Genomic DNA, 20,028 nt, shown 5'->3' on the forward strand with positions numbered 1-20,028 from the left:
TGAGCAACCTAGTCACATTTGGTTTGAGGTGAGTATATTGGGTTCGTGTCTGAGATGGTTACAAAACAAGTATTGTGTCTTTCTACTAACCTTTTAAGTGTCTTTTGTGCTGTCCTGTTCCAAGTGGTTAATCCACTTGAACAAAAGTCTATTGCAAAGTCTGGTTAATGCATTCCAATGATGATAAAATCAATTTGCATGATGGAGGTTGTCTATTCTGTGTGGAATACTTCTCAGAAAACTAATTCCCTGATCCTCAATCTAGTACACTAAACTGAAGTTACAAGTTATCAAGAACAGCTGTAGCAGCATAGCAGATCTTAGACTTAAATATTCTTTTTCTCTGTTGCCTTCCTCTATCCAGAATGGAGTCTGATGTGAACTTGACTAAGCAGATGAAAGCTCTTTATAATTACAGTACTTAACAAGTGTTGTCCCAATTGCAGATGCCTTTCTCAAAAGTATTTTATACAGTTGGAAACATGACTACTGAATGTTTAGAAATGGTCTGAATGTGGCTAACTTCTGGATGACAAGGCTGTCTTAGTAGCAGTAGAAATAAGAAAATTGTTCGAAAAGTATACCTGTGAATCAGTAAGATGTAAATAACCAAAGGGTGATCTGCCTCATTCAAATACTCTAAATAACCAAATCTGTCAGCAACAAACTAACAGCTGTTCAGCAGGTAAAAGTAGTCTATACTGAACAGGGATGTTGTCAGAAAAAGGCTTAAGATCTACTGGTTTAATTTCCTTCAAAACATAATTGACAATCTGAGACTTAGGACAGGTCTATGTTTAATAAGAGCCAGTCGAGTCACATTCCTTATGCTTGAATTAAGGTCTCAAATCTTTGTAAATTAAGTTTGGGGTTTCCCAGTTGCAACTTGGTAGCTCTAGGGTGTAAGACTGCAAAAATTACTCCTCATTAGTTGAAAATCACATTTAATGTCGGTCCATAATTAATGGCTAAATGTAACTCTTTGAGGCATCTACCTGAGAAATGCTCGATGGCTTGAAAGACCCATCCTGGACGAGCAGGGTCCTTGTTTGGTGAGGCACAGCCAGGTGGTGTCTGGAGCCTCCCTCATTCTGCAGTTCATGTGATGAATTTTTCTGTTCAACTGCTGAGTGACTCAGAAATGAACTAAATTTCAATTCTGATTAGAACTGGATAAGTACACATGAAAATCAAGCTTGTTAGAACTTTTAAACTGATTGCTGAAACCTAGCTTTTGTCTTTAGGAATCTTCAGTTATTTGACCCTATCTGACAGTTCTTATCACCTTACTTTTTTTTCTTCTAGTTTACGTTCCTTCTGGAAGATGAAATGCTGCTCGGTTTTCTGAATGTGCAAGGTAGGCTGTTACTTGGCTTGCAGTTTCTATTTTCTTCAGGTAGCTTTTTTGCTTTGCTTCACAAATTGCTTTGGAAAAACAGTATTCCATGGTTGAAGTATGAATACATTACAATGTTTCAATTAGTGTTTCATAGCCCTGCAACTTCTGTGTGAAGCTTCCAAGGTTTTGGGTCTGACCAAAATCGGAGTCTGTAGCTGCTTCTTGAATGAAAACTCAGTTTGGGTTCTTGAATATTTGTGTAATAAATGCAGTTTTTGTTATAAGTTACCTATAGAAATACTTCGGTTTCACCTGATGTTGAATGCTGCAGGAAAGCTTAATCTACCTGATTTGGTACAGTCACTACCTGGGATCTTCTGTGCTTCTGATGGCATCTCTGTGGTAAAATTTCATCTTAAGGCGTGTCCTGTGCAAGAACAGGGAGGACAGTAGAAAGCTGGTAGTCTTGCATGTATGTATTGCTAAAGCTGGGAAACTTCTTACTGTAGGGTGTTACCAAGTTTCTGTGGCTTCAGGAGAGTCTTGGGGGATAGCATGGAAGAAAACACCATTTAAGATTACTGGACAGGAAAACATCTTTAACATGGGAAGCCTTGAGCTAAAGCTGGGCAAGGAATGAAACCTTACAAGAACATAAGTAAGAGTATAGGAACGGGACATCTTATTTGGCCATTGCTGTAGAAGGGTACTGGACTAGATGCCATATCAATTCGACACAGCATGGATTGTTCTTATGACAGCATGCCTGGTACTGAACTTCTTGGCACAGTTACCTTAGTCCAAGCTATATCTGCCTCTAAAAATAGAAAACACAGTAGTAGAAAGTGACAGTTATTAGTGGTAAGTATATAGTAAGCTAAGAAATAGCTTCAGATGCTGTTTCAAAAGCAGTGGAAAAATGAAAACTGAATGCATTCAATCTGTTCAGCACGTGTTCAGTTTTTGTCTGTTGCTTGGACAAAAACCTGGAACCTAGTGCTTAGAAAAAACCCTTCTTTTGCAACCCACAGCTGATGAACATATTAGTTGTGTTACTTATATGAAGGGACAATATCTGCATGTATTCCAACAACAGTTCACTCAAATGCTGAGGAATCTAGTGCATGAGTTCCATGTGCAAGATTTGCAAAAGCGTAGTTCAGTTACATTGTTTTCTTTCCAGACTTTGCAGATGAACACATCAGATCTGCGGCAGTGAGCAGATAAAAACTGGTTTGGACAGTTTGAATTCTTACGGCTGGTGGCTGGCCTTCTGATGTGCAAATCTGTTACCTGGTGGATGACTGTGGAACAAATTAGTGAAAGAGGTAAGTAAGCTTTGTTTCTTCTGCACTTCAGCATGAGAGTGATGATGTATTTCACTTGTGGAAATATTTTCTTCACTTCCTGTGGAAATAGTACTGCTTTAACCAGGCTTAACTTGTGCACTGGATGGTATCTGCACCCAGCAGAATCTTCCTGCTGGGGTGTTCAAAAAGCAGTGCTACAGTATTTCAGCAGCTGGCATCGTTGGTTTTCGTGCAGATGTGCTGGTTAAACTTGGTATTTCTGTTGAAACAAATAGATCGAAAGTTTCTTATTGGGAAGCTTGTCAAATACAACACTGAAGAACTGCTGAACTGTTTATGTGGTAGAAGTATAGTTAAATCAATGACCGTGTTCCAAAAATGTTTCTTAAAGGGGTCTTCCTGTGATGTCTGGAACACAGTGGAAAGCCTCTACTTAAGGGTAAGTATTGAGGAAATTGTTTTTTTTTCCTAGGCAGAGGTAGTTGGATGAGGATCATAATAGCTCAAGTCTTAGCTTTTTGGCTGCCTTTTTACAAAGAAACAGTATTTTATTTTTAAATGTAAATCCAAGTGCCAGAAGGCAGCTAGTGACAAGGGTGTTTTAAACTTAACTGGCCAGGCTTGGAAACTGGGAGGTATTCTGTGGACATTGTGAAGAGCTGATTGTTACGCCTCGTTATTCAGCAAATAGACACAACCCACCGTGTGTCCGAATTGGAAAACGTGGCTAGAGAACTTACAGGTTGTGCTTTCCTCGCTGCAGAGTTAATTGCAGTGGTGACAATGAGACCTGTAACAGGTTTACTTCGTGGGACAGTTAGCAAGCATGGTTCAAAACGCAGCTCTGCAAAATCCCAAGGATTGGCTTGTTTCGATGGGTTTGAATTCTGCATCCTGCCCACTAAAGGAAGTAGAATTGGCAGAAAGAAGAGTTACTTGCAGTGCTGCGTTCTTGTTGATGGTTTATTAGAGCATATTTGCAAGCTGTCTTAAAATGGTACGTCATGTGTGTTTACATCACAGTACCAGCTGACTGTTAGGTGGACCTTCTGTGCCATAGTGCTCCAGTTTCTTAAATCACAGGCAGGTGTTTGTTGGTGGTTGTGTGATGGACTGGGCCATGGCTCTGATTTCAAAAGAAATGCTTTGTTTTGGCACTGGCATTCAGACAGCATGAGTGGACTACAGTCTGCCTGCTTCATACTGAGTAGAAGTACCTAATTACTAAAATACTGAAGAAGCTATTACTGGAGCTATTACTCAGATGCAACAATTTACTTCTTTTTAGGAAGTTCACATGATAGTCCTGTCTGAACTCACGTCTTGGGAAGTCAGTGTGACGGATTGTTTTTTAACCCTTGCCTGTTGCAGGTAAGCTGTCTATAATGTGGTGAGCTGGGTATATGGCTGTTTTTTCTTACTGAGAAGATGCAGTGTTGCCTTAGAAAACATAAGAGCTTCTCTTCCCCCAAACTTGAGAATGCTGTGACAAAATTGTCGTGATGATTGGCAAAATGTTCAACTGCTCTGAAGAGAGTGAGTGAGAATAGCCTTTCTGAACAAATCTACTACATGAGTGTCCTTTTCATGTCACTTTTTTCTGGGCATCTGGGTATTTAACATGCAGTGTCTTGTGTCGGTGAGCAGAGATCATGACTGTGTGACTTGCTTTTAAAAATAAACAGGAAATTAAGAACAACTGTCAAATTAAATAGGATAATATTCAGATGTTACAGTAGCTTTAAGTGTGATTCCAAATGGAGGCTATCAGGAATACCTGTGGTGGTTTGAACCATTAAGTACTAAGTTCTGCTTGTTTGTGTGCACACATGTCAGTCTGTAACCTTATTGTGCTTTTTCAGGTGGTAAGTAATTAGAGAAAACGAGAGAAGAAAAGCAGGATGCCATTTCACAGAAGTCTGAAGCCCCTCTAGGGTTAGTATGACTTCTGAGATTCTGTGTATTCCTTAGTGAGTGAAGGGCTCTGGTTTTCACTGGCTGGAAGTCTGTATCAAATGAAGCTTACTGACTTGTGGAGGGTTTCAGGGCCTTGATTCAAAGCTATGTTACTGTATTTTAATGTAGCATTCATTCTGTTAAGTGAAGAATTTATTTTAACTTGGATTTCTCCAAAGAATGCTCATACAAATTTCTTAGACAACAAGGAGGTGATCAGCTTACTACTTGAATTTAAAGTTTTGCTTCTACAAGGAAGTTAAGCTTAGCTGGACAGTTACAGGCAGGATTCTGTTCGAGTACAATTTTGCAGTTAATTCCCTTTGTTTGCCTTTCTGATAACATTAAAAGTTAATGTTAAAACTCTTGCTAATATGAAGGAGTTAATTAATGTTCCCTAAATGTTAGAGTATCATTTACCCTCCTACTTCTCCCAAATATTTTGGAACAAGTTAAAAAGACAGTAGGATCTGTAGGAGATACCTTTCCCATCAGCTTGATTTTTAGCTATTGCATTAATTTATAGTCCTGGAAACGTTGAGGTCTATCCCGATAGGATCTCCTCTGTAGGTTCGTGTCGTTGGAAACGCCTCACAGAACAAACTTGTAGTTTCGCTTTACCCACTGAACTACCTGTTAGTTCTGTGGGATAAAACTGCAAGACAAATCTTAAAATAGCATCTTGGGAACTGTTATAATGCATTGTGTTTTCCTTTAGGTGCTGACTTGATGCTTTTGATACAAATGGAAAAAAATATTCAAGTGGAAGAGCTTGGTAAGAGTCAAAAGACAGTGTGTTGTGGGGACTTCAGGTGTAACTAACATGTTGAATTACACGGGCTGAACTTAACTCTTTGGTCAGGTTTTTGTGTAGTTTCATACTCGGCAGCAATGTTTGGGTTCTATCTTAAAGAGTTAATTTTTGAGCAGCTCAGCTGGTTTACTACCATACAACTAAAATTCCTTGCTTCTGTTCTATAGAATGCAGGGTTTAAAGCAAAACAAGCAAAATTTTCTGGAAGAAGTATAAATCCTCATGGTAGGAATATATAAAAACTGAAAAGAATTCTGAAGGTGCTGTTTGTAAAAGGTGAAATTTGTGCAGTCTGTTTTCCCTTAGTTGCATGGCAGCTTTTGTGACATGAAGAGTACTTCAGTGTAGCTTAGACTGGGCACTAACTGGTGCATACAGGAAGCTCAGATGTTTAAATGAGCAGTTGTGGGTGAAGAACTACTTGCAGCCATTGCACTGTATGGTATCTGCACCCAGCAGCCCTCTCCTGATGGGGTGTTCAAAAACCAGTGCCACAGTAGTTCAGCGTTTGGCATCGTTGGTTTCCATTCTGCTGTGTATGTGAAACCTGGTATTTCTGCTGATACAGGCTTTGTCCTCTTCAAGGATTTGAGTTGCTTTGTTTTCCAGAGTGAGAACTGGATACTGGCCTCTGGATCTTGGCAAGTGCATTCAGTTTCTTCTTTTCAACAGGCGCTTTAGGACACAGAACAGAGTGGACTTGATGCATTAAAAGGATGAGCTGTGGCAGATCATCACAACCTGTTTGAGAGGTGAGCTCTGGGTCACTGGTCAGTTCGGATGGTTTCGTGCTACTTGGCAGTTTGTGTGTTAACTTGGTGTTTCTCTAGAACATGGAAACCTCCATAAACTGTTCTAGAAAAGTGTAGGAATGGTTATCTTGTAGTGGGATTATTGGGCAGTGATCACGCCAGATTTTGGCAGTACACGAGCAGGTTGCTTGTTCTGTGAGTCACTCTTGTGTGCGTATATATGCTTCAAATGGATGTCACAGCTGTGGAGCAATGTGTAGTACCGTCTGAATCAGACTGCTACTGACTCTGAGGAATTCCTCTGCACTTGGAGCATTTAACAGATTTTTAGGCTCATTGGTGCACAGCTTGGCTTACATGTTGGCAGGATTGACTGGTCCGTAACAAGAAGGGAGGGGCAACCTGAATATTGATTTAAGCTGGTGGTAACAGCAGTGAGGAGCATCTGGTCATTACCAAGGCTGCTAGGAGATCACTGTTTCTGGTGAGCTGTGGACATGACCGTAAAGCAAGTCCATCAGACTCTTGAATTGCCACATGATGTGGCACTTAGTCTGCTGGGAATAAAGCTTTCATGCAGGCCACAGACACAGTGCTCCCGTCTGCTGTTCAGACAGGAGCAAGTTCCTCCTGAGGTGTGGGAATGTGGCTGTACCCTTGGGCACCTCCAGGAACTTACACACTTCAGAGGAACAAAAGTTCTAGTTAGAACCTTTGTCACCTGGACTCCAGAAGCTGTTGTTGAGAGGATGGTTGTCTTGCACACAGAAGCAAAGATACAAAAGGCTGCTCTGTGCAATCGACATCCAGCTTTCCGTGTTGTTAACTCTTCACTTACCAAATCTGATTCTTTAACCCATTAGAGTCCGCTACCGAGTCACTGCATGTCAGAGGGGTGAGAAACACCAATACCACTCGAGTGCCACCAAAGTGAGTCTGAAGGTAAGAGTGCTTAGCAGAATTGCTGGTACTAAAAAGAAATTCAGGGTCACTTCAAAGAGGGTTTGCCTGGCTGAAAACCAGCAGCTCTTAACGCGGTGACCGCATATTGAAGTCCTCTGCAGGATGCCGTGGACACGTGGTGTGTACTATGGTCTATTTATGAGGAGATACACCTGAAGTAGTGAGGCCTTTTGTAGTGAAAAAGGATGTTTATCTGCTGCTTTTAGTTTTTTTTGAGATGCTGATGTAGGAAGAGGCTGCTCAGTTCCATTCTGAAACCAGTTGGCTTTTGCAGCATGTGAATTTGGAGAGCAGGTTGACACAGTTGTGGGATAAGCAGTCCTGCAACTTAATTGCTGCTTCCTTTTCCTTTGGCAATGTGATATATTCCTAGAGCTGCATCGAAGTAGATAACCCTGGGACAACTAGGTGAGGGAAGAAGGAAGCACAGGGGAGTAAGGGGTATATATATGCACATTACCTGTGTTACTGCTTTTATACCAGCACCATGTCTGAAATGAAATTGCCTCAGCCTAGAGGAAGACATGTCTTCCTCACATTCAGGTCTCCGTAACAGAGATCAAATGGTGCTTTTTTTTTTTGAGCAAAAGTGCTAATGGAGGCTTTTTCTCTCTTAGGCCTTGGTCATGTTGCTGTGAGTCTGCTGCAAGGAAGAACCACACAGCTCTTTCAAAAATGTAAAGAACCTTACCTAGAGTGTTTATTTCAATAATTTCAATATGTCATTCTAACTTCCTTTACTGCTCTGTAAATTGAGGTAGTGCTGCTATTTGTTGAGAAGCACAGGGAGCCTTTGCCCTTACCCTTTCAGTTTTGACTTGTCTGTTTTGCCCTCCCAGAAGATGTGGTGCCAAGCTTAGGATGGGTTCTTGCCTACCGCTGTTGTGTAGCTGAAGAGTTCTCATTTGACTACAAGAGGCTTTATCATCTGCTTTCTTCACTTCCCTGTCACGGAACCCCACTGTTCTGTACATAATGTCCTAGCATTTAAATAAAACTGATGTGGAAAAGTTGCAGCCTGGGATTATTTCCTGTTGCTATCCTGTAAGCAAACACCAAGGGGGTGAGTAAATCGTGACTGATGAAAGTGCTGCCATCAGCAAAGTGTAGTTAGAAGATTTGTGTGTAAGAGCCTGAGCAGCCCTGACATGAGTGGAGATGAGACTACACATACTACACCTCTAATCCTTCCATTGTAAAAATCCTCCACCTCACTTAACACCATGGAATGACAAAGCTGGTTTTGTCCTGCGCTCTTTACTTGGTGGTGGTGGGGGAAACAAGCTTAAATTGTAGTTAATTGCTCACCAAAACCAGGCCAAGACTCTGTTGCATTTTAAATAGGACCTGATTTAATGAAATGGTCCTGCTGTTCTACCTCCTGAAACCAAATTCAGCTTTTGCTGTAATGTTTGATGATGCAATGACTTAACTCTGAATTGGAGCTCAGGAAACTTAGACAGTAGAACTACCTTTGGAAGCAGCAACAGTTTTAAGTTTTTGTTCTCTTACCTTCAGGTGCTTTAAGATGCACCTCTTGACTGCAGAAACCCACACTTCCTCATCTGAAACTACGTAATGCGAAGAACTGATAAAAACTTACTTAGCTTTACAGAAGAAATTAATCTCCTGCATCCTGAGCATTCATCAGGTCTTTTTAAAAGGAAAAAAGTTTATTTTGTTTTATACATGTATATTACAAGAGTTTGTCTGGTCTCCCTTTAGAACACTAACGCATCAAGAACAGCTTTTTATGATGTCAGTCTACTTAACCTGAGACAAACTGTTTAAAGCAGCAGTCAGGCTGCCTCCCTAGTGTAATCTCAGTAAAGCAGGAGGGTACTACACCCATTTCACTTCCTGATATTTTTCTATAGCTTAAAGCTGAGGATTCCTAATGGCTCCACAATTAACTTAAAGTCCACATTATTCACTGGTCTCTTGGACTGTACCAAGACAGGAGTGTTCCTTGTTGCCCAAGGCCTTCTGCCAGTCACACTGCTTTCTGAGTCTTCTTGGCTCGTAGTTTTTCCAGCATTTTCTGCAAATAAAACAAAAGATGAGACTACAGTAGTGTAGCTTGAGTGACTGCTGAAACCAGTGCAAATAAGATGGACGCAACTGAGGCACTATGCCTGTGGAACCTGAGCATCAGTAGTGGACAGTGCAAGTCTGGACAATGGGGCAGTGAGTTCAGTTCCTGCTGCTGCTCCACAAAGCCCACAGATTTCAGGTGGTCTTTATATTGTTCTAGAGATTCCATAATTAACAGAAAATAAGAGGAGCAATTTATTCCACCACAAAAACGTTTGGGTAGTCAGTGCTAAAGGCAGGATTTGGGCCTGGAGTAGTCCCAGCCTGTCAGGATTATCCAGCATTTCCTTCCTTCCATCTGTCAGGCCCAGCAAGGGGACAGGGAGAATTAACAACTCGAGTCCTCTTGTCCAACCCCCCTGTTCTAGAGCAACTGCAGGCAAACCAGACAGCATTGCTGCAAGCTGCAGTTCAGCAGTGCTCAGCTGGGCAGGATCTGCAGTGACCTCGAGTAGCCAACGAAGCCAGAAAAAAGAGGCTGCCTTGTAATTAGTCAAGTTTGGACTAATATAAAAAACAACAGACCCTGTCATTCTTTTTGCCAAGTCTGGCTTTCTGGCAGCTGGAGTCCCTAAACAGCCTTTTTGCTTAAAGTCACCAGGAAAGTTCAGCCTGAGGCAGACATGCTTCAGAGGACATGTCAGCCCTGAGAGTTCCTTCACATTGGCACGCACAGTCGTCGTGCTGACAAGTTTGAAGTGGGATATGGCAGTATCAGGATTTAAAACCCAGACTGGTTTGATGGCTCCATTTCAGTTGCACTCACACCACAGAACTACATTCCAATGAGAAGCTCAGTGAAGTGATCAGGACCAACCAGGTGAGACTGTAAGACTGACCTTTTGGAACTCTTTAGCCTTTTCTCTGTTTTTAGCATAAGTTTCTTGCCGTGTTTTTCCTTCCTTTCTGATTTTCACTTCTGCAAGTTGATTATAAAGCCTGTCAAACAGGGGAAAAAAAAAAATCACATCTTGTCAGGAAGGGAAGTGGCAAAGCAGAAACAAGTTAACAGGCTTAAAGATTTACACTGTCTCAATTGCTAGAAATTAAAAAAGGAACTTGACTGAGCTCTCTGGTAATCTAGAATCACTTCAAGTTCCTCTTTGGCTGCCTGTACCTAACAGATGCCCTATTCAGGAGCTGTATTTGCATGTTTTTGCATTAGTTATTTGCATTAACAAGCGCCCAAGTACCGTTCTGACCTTTGGTTCAAGTGGAATCCAGTTTCACGCAGTAACTGGCCCCACTGCCCCAGCACTGCACTCTGAGCGGGCTGCCGCCGCGTCGCTCACTGCCAGCTCCGCAGGGCCACTTCCCCACAGGTGCCACGGTCACACACACTTGGCTCCTCCCTCCCAAACTTCCAGCATTAAGCAACATCCCCCAGGGTCCAGCTGGAAGATCACAAACTGCTCTGACTGACCAGCAGCTTTCACAAGACACAGATGAACTACTTTTTTTTTTTTTTTTTTTTAATTCACACTCCTCTCCCTTGTGTTCCTGCAATACCTTGAAGTACGCTGGTGCATTTTGATTTCTCCAGACTTCCTGTCCTCCGGAGAAGACACCTTCACTTCTCCTACTTTCTTCAACTGATTGGCAACTGCACCTTTCTTTTCTTTAAAAGAAAATTAAAAAAAAATGATAAGCCAAACGTATCTTAAATCTCTAGTCCAGCTAACGCACGAGAGGCTTAAAAGATCTTTAAATGACACCACAAAAGAAGAAACGTGCTAGCAGAATGGGCACATTGGAGATGACTTCTTGTGTTGAAAATAAATCTGAACAGTCTCACTCCTGCCATGCTTCACAACAGCCACCTGCCAAGTCCCCGTTAACTGACATCAGAGACGCGTCAGTTCGCTTGATATGGTCCTTCTTTGACAGACAACTACTGTTTGCAGAGATGGCTCATCACCACAGACACCTGGGCAGGCTGTGGGAACACGCAGAGGACTCAAGGGCCTTCACAGCACAGAAGAGGCAGCCAGAGAGTGGTGGGGGAAGGGGGAAGCTCCCTGCATCCCTGAGAAAACAAAGAGTATTCCAGTCTGCAATAGCAAAGATGCAACAAAGGTGAAGCCTATTCTTTGATGTGAAACAGCAGCTAAAAGGACACCTAGTGCTATGTCTTTTTCTCAGATAAACCTACCAGAGAGAAGAAAAGATTCTTTTTGCCTGCTTAGCTTCTCAGACTTTCCTCTTTCAAACTGTCTGGCTTCTGGCTTTTCATTTTTTCTCTCTTTATTTTTTATTTCTTCAACTCTTTTCAGAGATTTCTGGATGAAGTTCTTCTTTCGTTTTAAAAAAGATTCTTGCAAATTTCCCGGTGTAGATGGAAACTCCAGCAGCATCACTGTGAAAGGAAACAATCAGTCTGAACGTTTCTCACTTACAGAGGTGATGCTGCACATTGCCTAAAGTCATGACTTTCAGCATATTTCTCCTAAAATGCAGAGCTTGATTACTTTTGTAAACTGCACCAGGAGAATGACACTGTGAACGATGAGCGATTTTGCAAAACAAGCAGCAATCCAGATCCGTGGAATCTAATAACTGTAAAGAGGTCTGCCATCACAAATACTGTGATAAATAACGTATCGAAAGCATCTTGATGCCTCAAAACATATCAAAGACCTGGGAAGTCCCTAACACAGTTAAGTTCTGCTAATTCCTCTCTTTCACGTTACTGCTGTTCATCTTGGACAACAAGTATTTCAGTATTTTACTGATGTTCCACACCATCATCTGAATAGAAAAAAAAAAAGACATTCTTTGGCTGCAGAGCTTGGGGACTAGCAGGAAACAAAAAACCAAGCACAGGTGCATAAACTATACGACAAACCACAAAACCCCACTGAGTTTTCCAAAATCAAACAGTTACAACACAGTAAAAACAGGCATACTTGTAGATACTATGACTTTTCCTGGGAGACAGCCTGGCACAGGAAGAGGCAAGTCAATACTTCCTTGTCAGTAAGACGCATGCTAAACCTGGCTCAAATGTACTGCTCCCCAAGCCTGAACGGCAAAGATGCACTTGCCTACGTAAAAGCTCCATGTTTTCCAAAGGAAAGGTGTATTTTATTGATGATATTAATACTATAAATGAAGACCTCCTCTATCTCATCTTCAGTATATTGAAGTTACCCATGATTACCTGCAGTCTGATGTGATGGAAAGTGACTGGCACTGGGACTCCGGGCTTTGGAAGAACTGTTGGGCCTTACAAACACTGAGTAATCCGCATCTGGAGCTAGCGGAAAAAATTCTCTCTCCTGTTTCAAAAGGAATCAGTGATAGGAAATGCTTAAAATATGCCACAAATTTGAGCAAAGTGGTAGTACTGTACCACTAGCATATGCCAGATACTCCTTTGCCTCTACAGGAGATGCAAGAAAAACATCAGAAACAAATCTTGATAATAAGTATTAGAAAGCTACTTTCTAAAAACGTTTTAAAACTTTAAAAAAAAAAAAAATCCATTAAAGACCCTTTGCCCACCAGATTTCAATCACTTGCTCTTAATTCAGGGCCACATAATTTCATATTAACTGATCTGTTTTTCTTTCCTTCTGCTCTCTCTAGCTCTTCCTCATCACTCCCTCACTGCTCTATCTCCTTCCCCATTCTCAGCTGGAAGGCAACACCCTCTGCAGTAGTACAGCCTCCAGCTGCCAACCTCCACCTGACCCATATTTCAATTAGCTTTATAAAGACCCATCGTTGGGCACCTTTCAGATGTTCTGCAGATGCCTCCTGCAATCGAAACATGATTTCACTAACAGACACACATTACTTGCTTCTAATTATTGCTTCAGCACCCAAACTATTCTGTCATTACAGAACAGTCCCTCTACAATTTATGGCCTTTGCTTTATACAAGCAAACAGTAAAAAGCGTACCACAGCCAAGCTAAGTATGACAGAATGATGAGCTGATCATATTTTCCCCATAAACTAAGAATACTGTGTGGGTCTGGTGTAGCCCCATCCACTCAGTAGGGGATTTTTTTTCCTTTTTCCCCTGTTTTGTTCTAGTTTGTAGCTTTTGTTTTGTCCCATCCTCTCCCCTCATTCAAATCTTCAACTTAATGGGATACAATTTAGTCTTGCAGGCACAGGCAAGATGGTTCTCCCAGCAGCAGAAGTCTTCTCAAACTCTACCTACACTGATATGACAAGGTAGTGATGGTAAGGAATAGCCCAAATTTAAGTTCTATTAGATCTGTCCAGAAAACACAACATCAAAACAAGATGACCCAAGCTCCTGCTAAGCTCAGATAATCTTAACATTTTTTTGTTTTGCAACAGTGGACTAACTGCAACAGTGGGGCCTCTCCTTACTGCAATTAAGGCCAAGATAAAATCAGAATTGCATTAGATAAAGACTCACCTCAGTAAAAACATCATATTCAGACTGATCCATATGTGCTGGGTTATTGATTTTATTCTCCTTAATTTTCCCTTGGTTACTATGTTCAATGTCCGATTCTGCAATACTGACGTCATTCGAGCTTATCAGAGTGAGTTCAGGTTCTTCCATAATACCACGCCCTGACTCAGTCTCCTAAAAATAAATTATACAAGACATCAGTGTAAAATAGAAAAATATAAAATAAAATAATCACTATTTCCAGTAACAGCTGTTATCTTGTCAGAAAGAGGAGGCTCATTCAACATGTAGAAGAAGGAAAATCCGCCCCCAAGCAATAAATGAAACACAGAAAGAGCACTTTGCCTGATGTATTGATATATGCAAACCCTGGACCTTAAGTCCAATGCAAAGTATTTTATCTACCAGTGTTAAAAAAAAAAAAACAACAAACAACAAATAACCCAAAGCAACCAAACAACAACAAAAACTCCACCTCTCCATCCACCTCAAGTTTAAATTACTTAGTTCTAGGGCAAACCTTTTTCTTTTTTAAAGCTACATCACAACTATTTCCTTAAGTTTGCTTATTCCTCGGTTAAATTATTCACCTCCTTCAGGCTTCCAAACAGGGACAGGGGCTGCTCAGTCAAGTAACCGTGCCAGACAATACAGGTGCATACGCTACACCAACTGGTGCTAAGGGAGGGACACACAATAGCTCCTCCAACAATCCTGGGAACTCCAGCTCATTTTAGCTACTGCTAATTATTTCAGTGCTGGGATCCGAAAGAACTCCTAGGGCAGAAGTCCAGGAACCATGCAAGTCACACTAGAACTGTAAAATCAACATTTGCTGAGCTTTCAGATATTGAAAGGGCTAAAACAACTTGGTAGAACAACAAAAAAGCCTGCACAAATTTCAGCTTTTGGAAATCCGTTTTACTCACCCAGACTGGAATACAACACGAGCTTCCGGGCACAGAATTGCAATGTTTTTCATGTCTTTCCAGGAAGGAACCGTTCTGTTTTCCGACGGCCTGTAAACGAATGTCTGAGTCTTCCAAGTTGGTTTCTCTGAGAACCCTCAAAGATTTCTGTACTTCTGGAAAACCTTGATCCGGCTCCCTTGTATTTGCATTGCACTGACAATCGAGTTCCACAGCTTCATTTGCTTCATGTACATGAACTGATTTTTCAGGAAGCTTCACGTAGTTCTTATCAAATGCCTCCACAGGTAATTTTTCAGAAAACAGAGTCTTGTTTAGTAAGTGTTGAGGGAAAGTTTCATCCACTGGAACTGGTGTGGTATTTAGCTGATAAAATGATTTTTGCTCTTCCAGTGGATTCAGACTGTCATGTCGCAGATCTTCCATTGAACACTGCAGATTAATACATTCCATATTTCTTGCCAGTTCTGCGTATTCTCTGTCAGATGAAATACAGTTCTCATCACTTTGCTTTTTAACTCCAGGAGTCTGTTCCAAAGATCTCTGTAACGTAACATGAAGGTCCCCTGGCTGATGAGCATTCTGACAGTGATCACCTAGAGTAGATTCTAATTGCAGTGGGTGAAACGATCCTTCAGATCCTGTTTCAAAAATATCGAGTCAAAATTTTAGTTAACACAACGGAATTTCAACTTCAAGAAGTCCTTCCACAATGAGACCTTTTAGTAACATATAATAAGGAGTCTAGTAAATAGGAAGAAACATTTTGTATAAAAAAAGTCCGAGTTTCTTCAAACATAACACCATTAACATTACATAAAATGATTCCTTCGCTGCAGACAGAGTAACTTCAAGAAACAACACTTTTTGTTGCTGCTCAGACTATGTTTTAGGAACACACTTTGTGATGGTGCTGACATAATTACACTGAAAGTCAACGGATTTTACAATTTATACTCTATAAATGGAAGTCCTTTGAGTCCCTGTTGGCCCTCCAATGAAGTCTCTAACACAGGAAGAAAACAACCCAAAATACCATTACTTGGGCAGAAATTCTTCGAAGTAGAAGAAAACATCCAAATGGGAACAATGATTGCTATTCCTGCAAGTTACAATATCGCATTCTAAATAATTATCTTTCCCATAGGATATACACACAAAAATCGAGATTTTTTTTTTTTTCGTCCAGAAGAGGTTGGGAAAAGAGAAAGACTGGGTATCAACGTTTTAATTACTGGGGAGGCACTTCAGCACCACTGAATTTTAGCCCCTTTAAAAGCACAGAATAATTGGTTTGGGAGATGGGGAGATATTGCAGTTACATTTAAAGCACAAAGTTTGTTTCTATAAACACTTTAGAAATAGAATGTTCTGAAGTTATAAGGGAGCTTCCTAAATCCTATTTGCTGTGGCCACAGGTAGTCTCCAAGCATAAGGCTTTTCTGGCGTTTTTTTGTATCAGCATCTGCCAGCTACAGAGAAAGAGAACTATAATAGACACAGAAGAGTTGCCTGCAGCTTTGAACATGAATATTGTGTCTTTCCAAAAACTGTATGTGTATATTTATGCAAATAACAAAGATAATTGACCAGGAACATTTACGTTATAAATACATCTATTACTTCAAACACGGTGCTGCCTTTCCCATTACTGTTTAGCTTTCTGCTGTAGCATCTCCAAGACTTGATTCTTGGTGAATAAGAGCTTCAGAAATATTTAGATTACTACTAGCTGCATTTGGAATTTCAGATCGGTCCTTTTCTATAGAATATATGAAACTTCAAGTTAATTTGCATTCAACTGCAAAACATGAAAAAAATACTTTTTCTGCTATGAGGTGCAGTTAACTAATGCTGCTGTAGAATCATAAACTTTTAATCTACCAAATTAATTACTACATTGTAATCTTAAAGTTTCTTCCTTCCTCTCTCTTGCCCCTCCCTTTATTTTATAGATAAAGCAATTCTGTAATCAGACCAACTATCACAGCATGCAGTACACGACGACTACTGGTGTGAATTAACAGTGAAAAAGGAAAATTCAATAGTTTCTGGAAGGAAAATTAGTAAGATCAGAGATATTCTAACACATGGACCTTCCTTAATTTCATCAAACTTACAAAATTATGGATATGCCCAAACAAATATTTGGAAAAGTACTTAAACTGACAGTTTCAGCCAGAGTTGGTATTTCTTCACTAAGATTGTAATTACCGCACAAGTAATAAGTAACATAACACCCACTACAGTGACTTGAATATGCAGGTCTGCTTCTGTATTAAAGTCTGAGGAAACAAAGAACTTCAACAAAATTCAGGAGTTCTACCTGTTAAAGGTGGTGGAGAACACAGTGTATGAGAGAGCAGCAGTGCCAGGACATTTCAAAGTAGGTCTGATGCAGAAGTGAAGAGTTCCTCCCCGGTTTCAACACAGCAAACCCACCTTAAGGGCTGGAATTTACATACTGGCAACAGGTTGATTTTGGAAGCATCGATCTGACTACACTGTACGTACCCAGAGTAACGTTTCCTTTAACAGACTCTTCTTCTGGTGTAACGTTGCTTGGCCCATTTGTTTCGAGACTAGAAGGCAGATTGCTTCTTCGCATATTCAGACTGGGATTTCCCACTTCTTGAAACATAGACATGTCTTGACTTTTTGTTGAAAATTTTGAAGTCTAGCGGCAGAAAAAAAATTTGATTTAAGATTCATTTTCTCAGAAATACGGAAGACAAAAATTTAGAGGTAATATGATTTTTGCATCACATTTCTGCTACAACCAGCAAAAACACTTCCAGTTCTACGCGTATAAAAAAAATTATTTTTCTGTTTCTTTTGAACAGAAAATAATGTAGAGATTACACATTTAAATCTTAAAAGAAATCTTAAGCAAAAGAATTTCCTCCGTCAGGCTGTCTTCTGTAGTACCTGGCTAAATTCTCTACCGCCTTGTGAAATTCCGTAATGAGAACAGGATGATGAAGCATCAGAGTCAAGACTTGGTTTCAAAGGCTGGAAGAGCTGGTGATGGAAGTTTGGAAAATGTCTCTCCATTTCAGGAAAATCAAGTTCAGCTGCTAGAGCTATAAGAAAAGAAGTTATTTTAAAAACAAACAAAACCACTCCAAAACCAACCCCCTTCAAAAAAAAACACCAGAAATACCACATCTTTTGCTTCTACCTTCAGTAAATGGAGCATATACAATTCTGTAGGTATACAAATACTAGCTTGTTAAAAAAAAATGTCTTTACAACATCCAATTCTTTTACTCTGATACAACAGGTACAAAAAGCAGCAAGAAAGTGCTACATTGGTTTTTTTTGTTTGTTTGTTTGTTTGTTTTTTTGTAGTTAAAAGCTGAAGTCCATAAGCAATCTGTTCAGCACTTTTGAGACTCCATCAGAAGTAGCGTGGGCTTCCCAGTACAAAACACACCGTGACACAGTGGAGCAAGTCCAATGAAGGGCCACAAGGATGACTAAAGGAAGGATGAAGCACATGATCTTCTAAGATAAGCTAAAAAACTGAGTTTGTTCAATCTTAGGAAAAGGCTTAAGGATGTGAGGGAAGAGGCACAGAAATCCCTGCTGTCTACTACATCCTAAGAGACAGTGTAGAGAAGATGCAGTCGGTTGTCTTGAACATGCTCAGTGAAAGAGATAAGGGACACAAACTGACAGAGGAAATTTTGGTTGGATACAATTGAAAAAAAAAAAAGGAGAAGAAAAGAAAGTTGTTCAAATGATGCCCAGAGGGGTGTGGAATCTCTGTCCTTGGAGAGACTCAGAACTTGTCTGGATAAGGCCTTAAGCAACCTGGTTTAAGCTGGCTTTGCTGTAAGCAGGAAGGAGAATTTGGATCACATAACTAGAAGTCCTTCCTAGTCTAGATTAAACTGTAATTCTATGACTGCAGGTTTTCCTAGATACCAGCATCATTTTCATGATAGCTAATAAAGATGTTCTTATTTTCATGAATTGTTACAGTTTTCTAGAGAGCACAGAACTCCCACCAGTCTGTTAACGAGTGTTTCATCAACTATGTGATCCTATGTGAATAATACAGTCCTAGATATTGTCTCTACCTTCCTGAAAATAAAGCTGTGCATAAAAAGCAACAAAACTGGCACAGATAAATAGTCCAGCCATGGTAGCAGGAACCTGCACAGAACTAGGCTGCAATGGGACAGGTACCTGATGAGACTATTTTTGTTTTTTTCCTGCACTACACTGTGCTATGTGAACATGTACCTAAAGCAAAGCATGAAGAACATCAACTTCTCACATGCAGAATCCTTATTCATTTTAAAACGTAAGCCGAATATAAAAAGTACAAACTAACATATAACATTGAGTAAACTCCTTATTCTGTATGTTGAGAGTGCAGCACAAAAATGCTTTAAAATGGTAAATACCTTGGAAACATGTATTGTCCTCTGAGTAAGAGTTCAAGTGTCCCGTATGTTTCCCCAAGATCGGCTGTATCTGACTTCCTTTATGAAGGTACATCTCTGCTTCAGGCAACTGAGCTTCAGACGCTCCAAACAAATTCTCTTGCCTCTGCTGCGAGGTAAAAGGCAGCGAGGAGTTGCAAGGGTGGCTTGCTGTTTCTCTCAAAATTCGATCTTCTGTACTATCAGAAGACAATCCTGAAATCATAAGCTAGATGTTCAGTTTTGCATATAAACCACTTACATGGAGTCACCTGAAAAGGAACTGCTTAACATCCTGAAATATTCATAAAGAATTCTGGGGTTTTGTTTAATTGCCTCCTGTCCACGCTCCCACAAACCTTACCATAAATGTGCACGCATTCAAGTTGATAGTATCTAGGCAGCAGTTAGTACAGCTTAGCACTTTTAGAGCGTGCAGACTTAGGAAATACTGAAACAATAAAGTCAGAAAACAATACATACTGTTATTTTAGGCTAGCCAGCACAATTTTACCTCCTATCACATATAAACGTGTCATTCCTTTAGTGTGATCTTAGTAGGTTTATTCATGCTTAAGTAGAAATTGCCCAATATCAACCCAAGAAATCTGAGGGAATCAAGGAAACCAAACCTGCGTTCCCAGTTAGCGCACAACCCTCTGTCCATACGCTTACGGAAGAACTGCACAACGCTGCCAGAAAAGGTCACTGTTAAGCACTGAGTGCATGGTGGGGACCCAGCTAGACTGGACAGATTTATTCATGTAGCTGAGTAACTAAAACCTTTAGCACTTCTCTGCCACAACTAAAAAACGATAGAAAAGCTACAAACAAGTGATCTTAGAATTTGCCTCACCTTTCCTATGTCAATAAAACAGAGTTGTCACACGAGTTATGAAGTTTGTTACTCAAAATAACTAAACAACTAAGTTTATTACTCAAATAAAATCAAGTTCTAAACTGGTAAGTGTTAAAATACAGTCTGAGATTTCGGCAGCTCAAAAACCGTAGTCTTCAAAAATTGAATTATAAACATGGAATAA

General features: G+C 40.3%; 1 protein-coding gene, 1 long non-coding RNA gene and 7 other non-coding genes across 15 annotated transcripts in view; 8 read left to right on the forward strand and 1 right to left on the reverse strand.

Annotated features, from left to right (window-relative positions):
• Positions 1-2: 2 nt before the first annotated feature.
• On the forward strand, positions 3-8,136 carry LOC147529466 (uncharacterized). Its single transcript, XR_015222619.1, has 10 exons — positions 3-28; positions 1,306-1,357; positions 2,523-2,667; positions 3,041-3,088; positions 3,938-4,020; positions 4,512-4,584; positions 5,324-5,380; positions 6,092-6,171; positions 7,035-7,113; positions 7,752-8,136. It is a non-coding gene; the product is annotated as an uncharacterized LOC147529466 (long non-coding RNA).
• On the forward strand, positions 1,097-1,168 carry LOC147529467 (small nucleolar RNA SNORD5). Its single transcript, XR_015222694.1, has one exon. It is a non-coding gene; the product is annotated as a small nucleolar RNA SNORD5 (small nucleolar RNA).
• Positions 2,287-2,412, forward strand: LOC147529468 (small nucleolar RNA SNORA40). Its single transcript, XR_015222695.1, has one exon. It is a non-coding gene; the product is annotated as a small nucleolar RNA SNORA40 (small nucleolar RNA).
• LOC147529469 (small nucleolar RNA SNORA8) lies at positions 2,784-2,922 on the forward strand. The gene has a single exon (XR_015222688.1). It is a non-coding gene; the product is annotated as a small nucleolar RNA SNORA8 (small nucleolar RNA).
• LOC147529470 (small nucleolar RNA SNORA1) lies at positions 3,319-3,450 on the forward strand. The gene has a single exon (XR_015222686.1). It is a non-coding gene; the product is annotated as a small nucleolar RNA SNORA1 (small nucleolar RNA).
• On the forward strand, positions 4,142-4,214 carry LOC147529471 (small nucleolar RNA Z40). The gene has a single exon (XR_015222684.1). It is a non-coding gene; the product is annotated as a small nucleolar RNA Z40 (small nucleolar RNA).
• LOC147529472 (small nucleolar RNA SNORA18) lies at positions 5,142-5,273 on the forward strand. The gene has a single exon (XR_015222687.1). It is a non-coding gene; the product is annotated as a small nucleolar RNA SNORA18 (small nucleolar RNA).
• Positions 5,851-5,989, forward strand: LOC147529473 (small nucleolar RNA SNORA8). The gene has a single exon (XR_015222689.1). It is a non-coding gene; the product is annotated as a small nucleolar RNA SNORA8 (small nucleolar RNA).
• Positions 8,137-8,817: 681 nt separating the features above from the next.
• CEP295 (centrosomal protein 295) overlaps positions 8,818-20,028 on the reverse strand; it is a 46,433-nt gene continuing 35,222 nt past the window's right edge. For 5 of the 7 annotated variants that reach the window (XM_086621935.1, XM_086621909.1, XM_086621925.1 and 2 more), the window contains 10 exons: positions 18,968-19,201; positions 17,481-17,635; positions 17,067-17,229; positions 14,553-15,193; positions 13,624-13,797; positions 12,389-12,506; positions 11,381-11,584; positions 10,738-10,846; positions 10,068-10,167; positions 8,818-9,175 (listed from right to left, as the gene is read on the reverse strand). In XM_086621935.1, the coding sequence (XP_086478061.1) occupies positions 9,128-9,175; positions 10,068-10,167; positions 10,738-10,846; positions 11,381-11,584; positions 12,389-12,506; positions 13,624-13,797; positions 14,553-15,193; positions 17,067-17,229; positions 17,481-17,635; positions 18,968-19,201 (1,946 nt within the window). In that variant the 3' untranslated portion in view covers positions 8,818-9,127. Of the gene's footprint in view, positions 9,176-10,067; positions 10,168-10,591; positions 10,623-10,737; positions 10,847-11,380; positions 11,585-12,388; positions 12,507-13,623; positions 13,798-14,406; positions 14,441-14,552; positions 15,194-17,066; positions 17,230-17,480; positions 17,636-18,967; positions 19,202-20,028 lie in introns of those variants that run through there. The other 2 variants (XM_086621917.1, XM_086621944.1) reach the window with 2 other exon arrangements.

This window comes from Tauraco erythrolophus, chromosome 1, assembly GCF_009769465.1.
Source record: "Tauraco erythrolophus isolate bTauEry1 chromosome 1, bTauEry1.pri, whole genome shotgun sequence".
Taxonomy (NCBI): Eukaryota; Metazoa; Chordata; class Aves; order Musophagiformes; family Musophagidae; genus Tauraco; species Tauraco erythrolophus.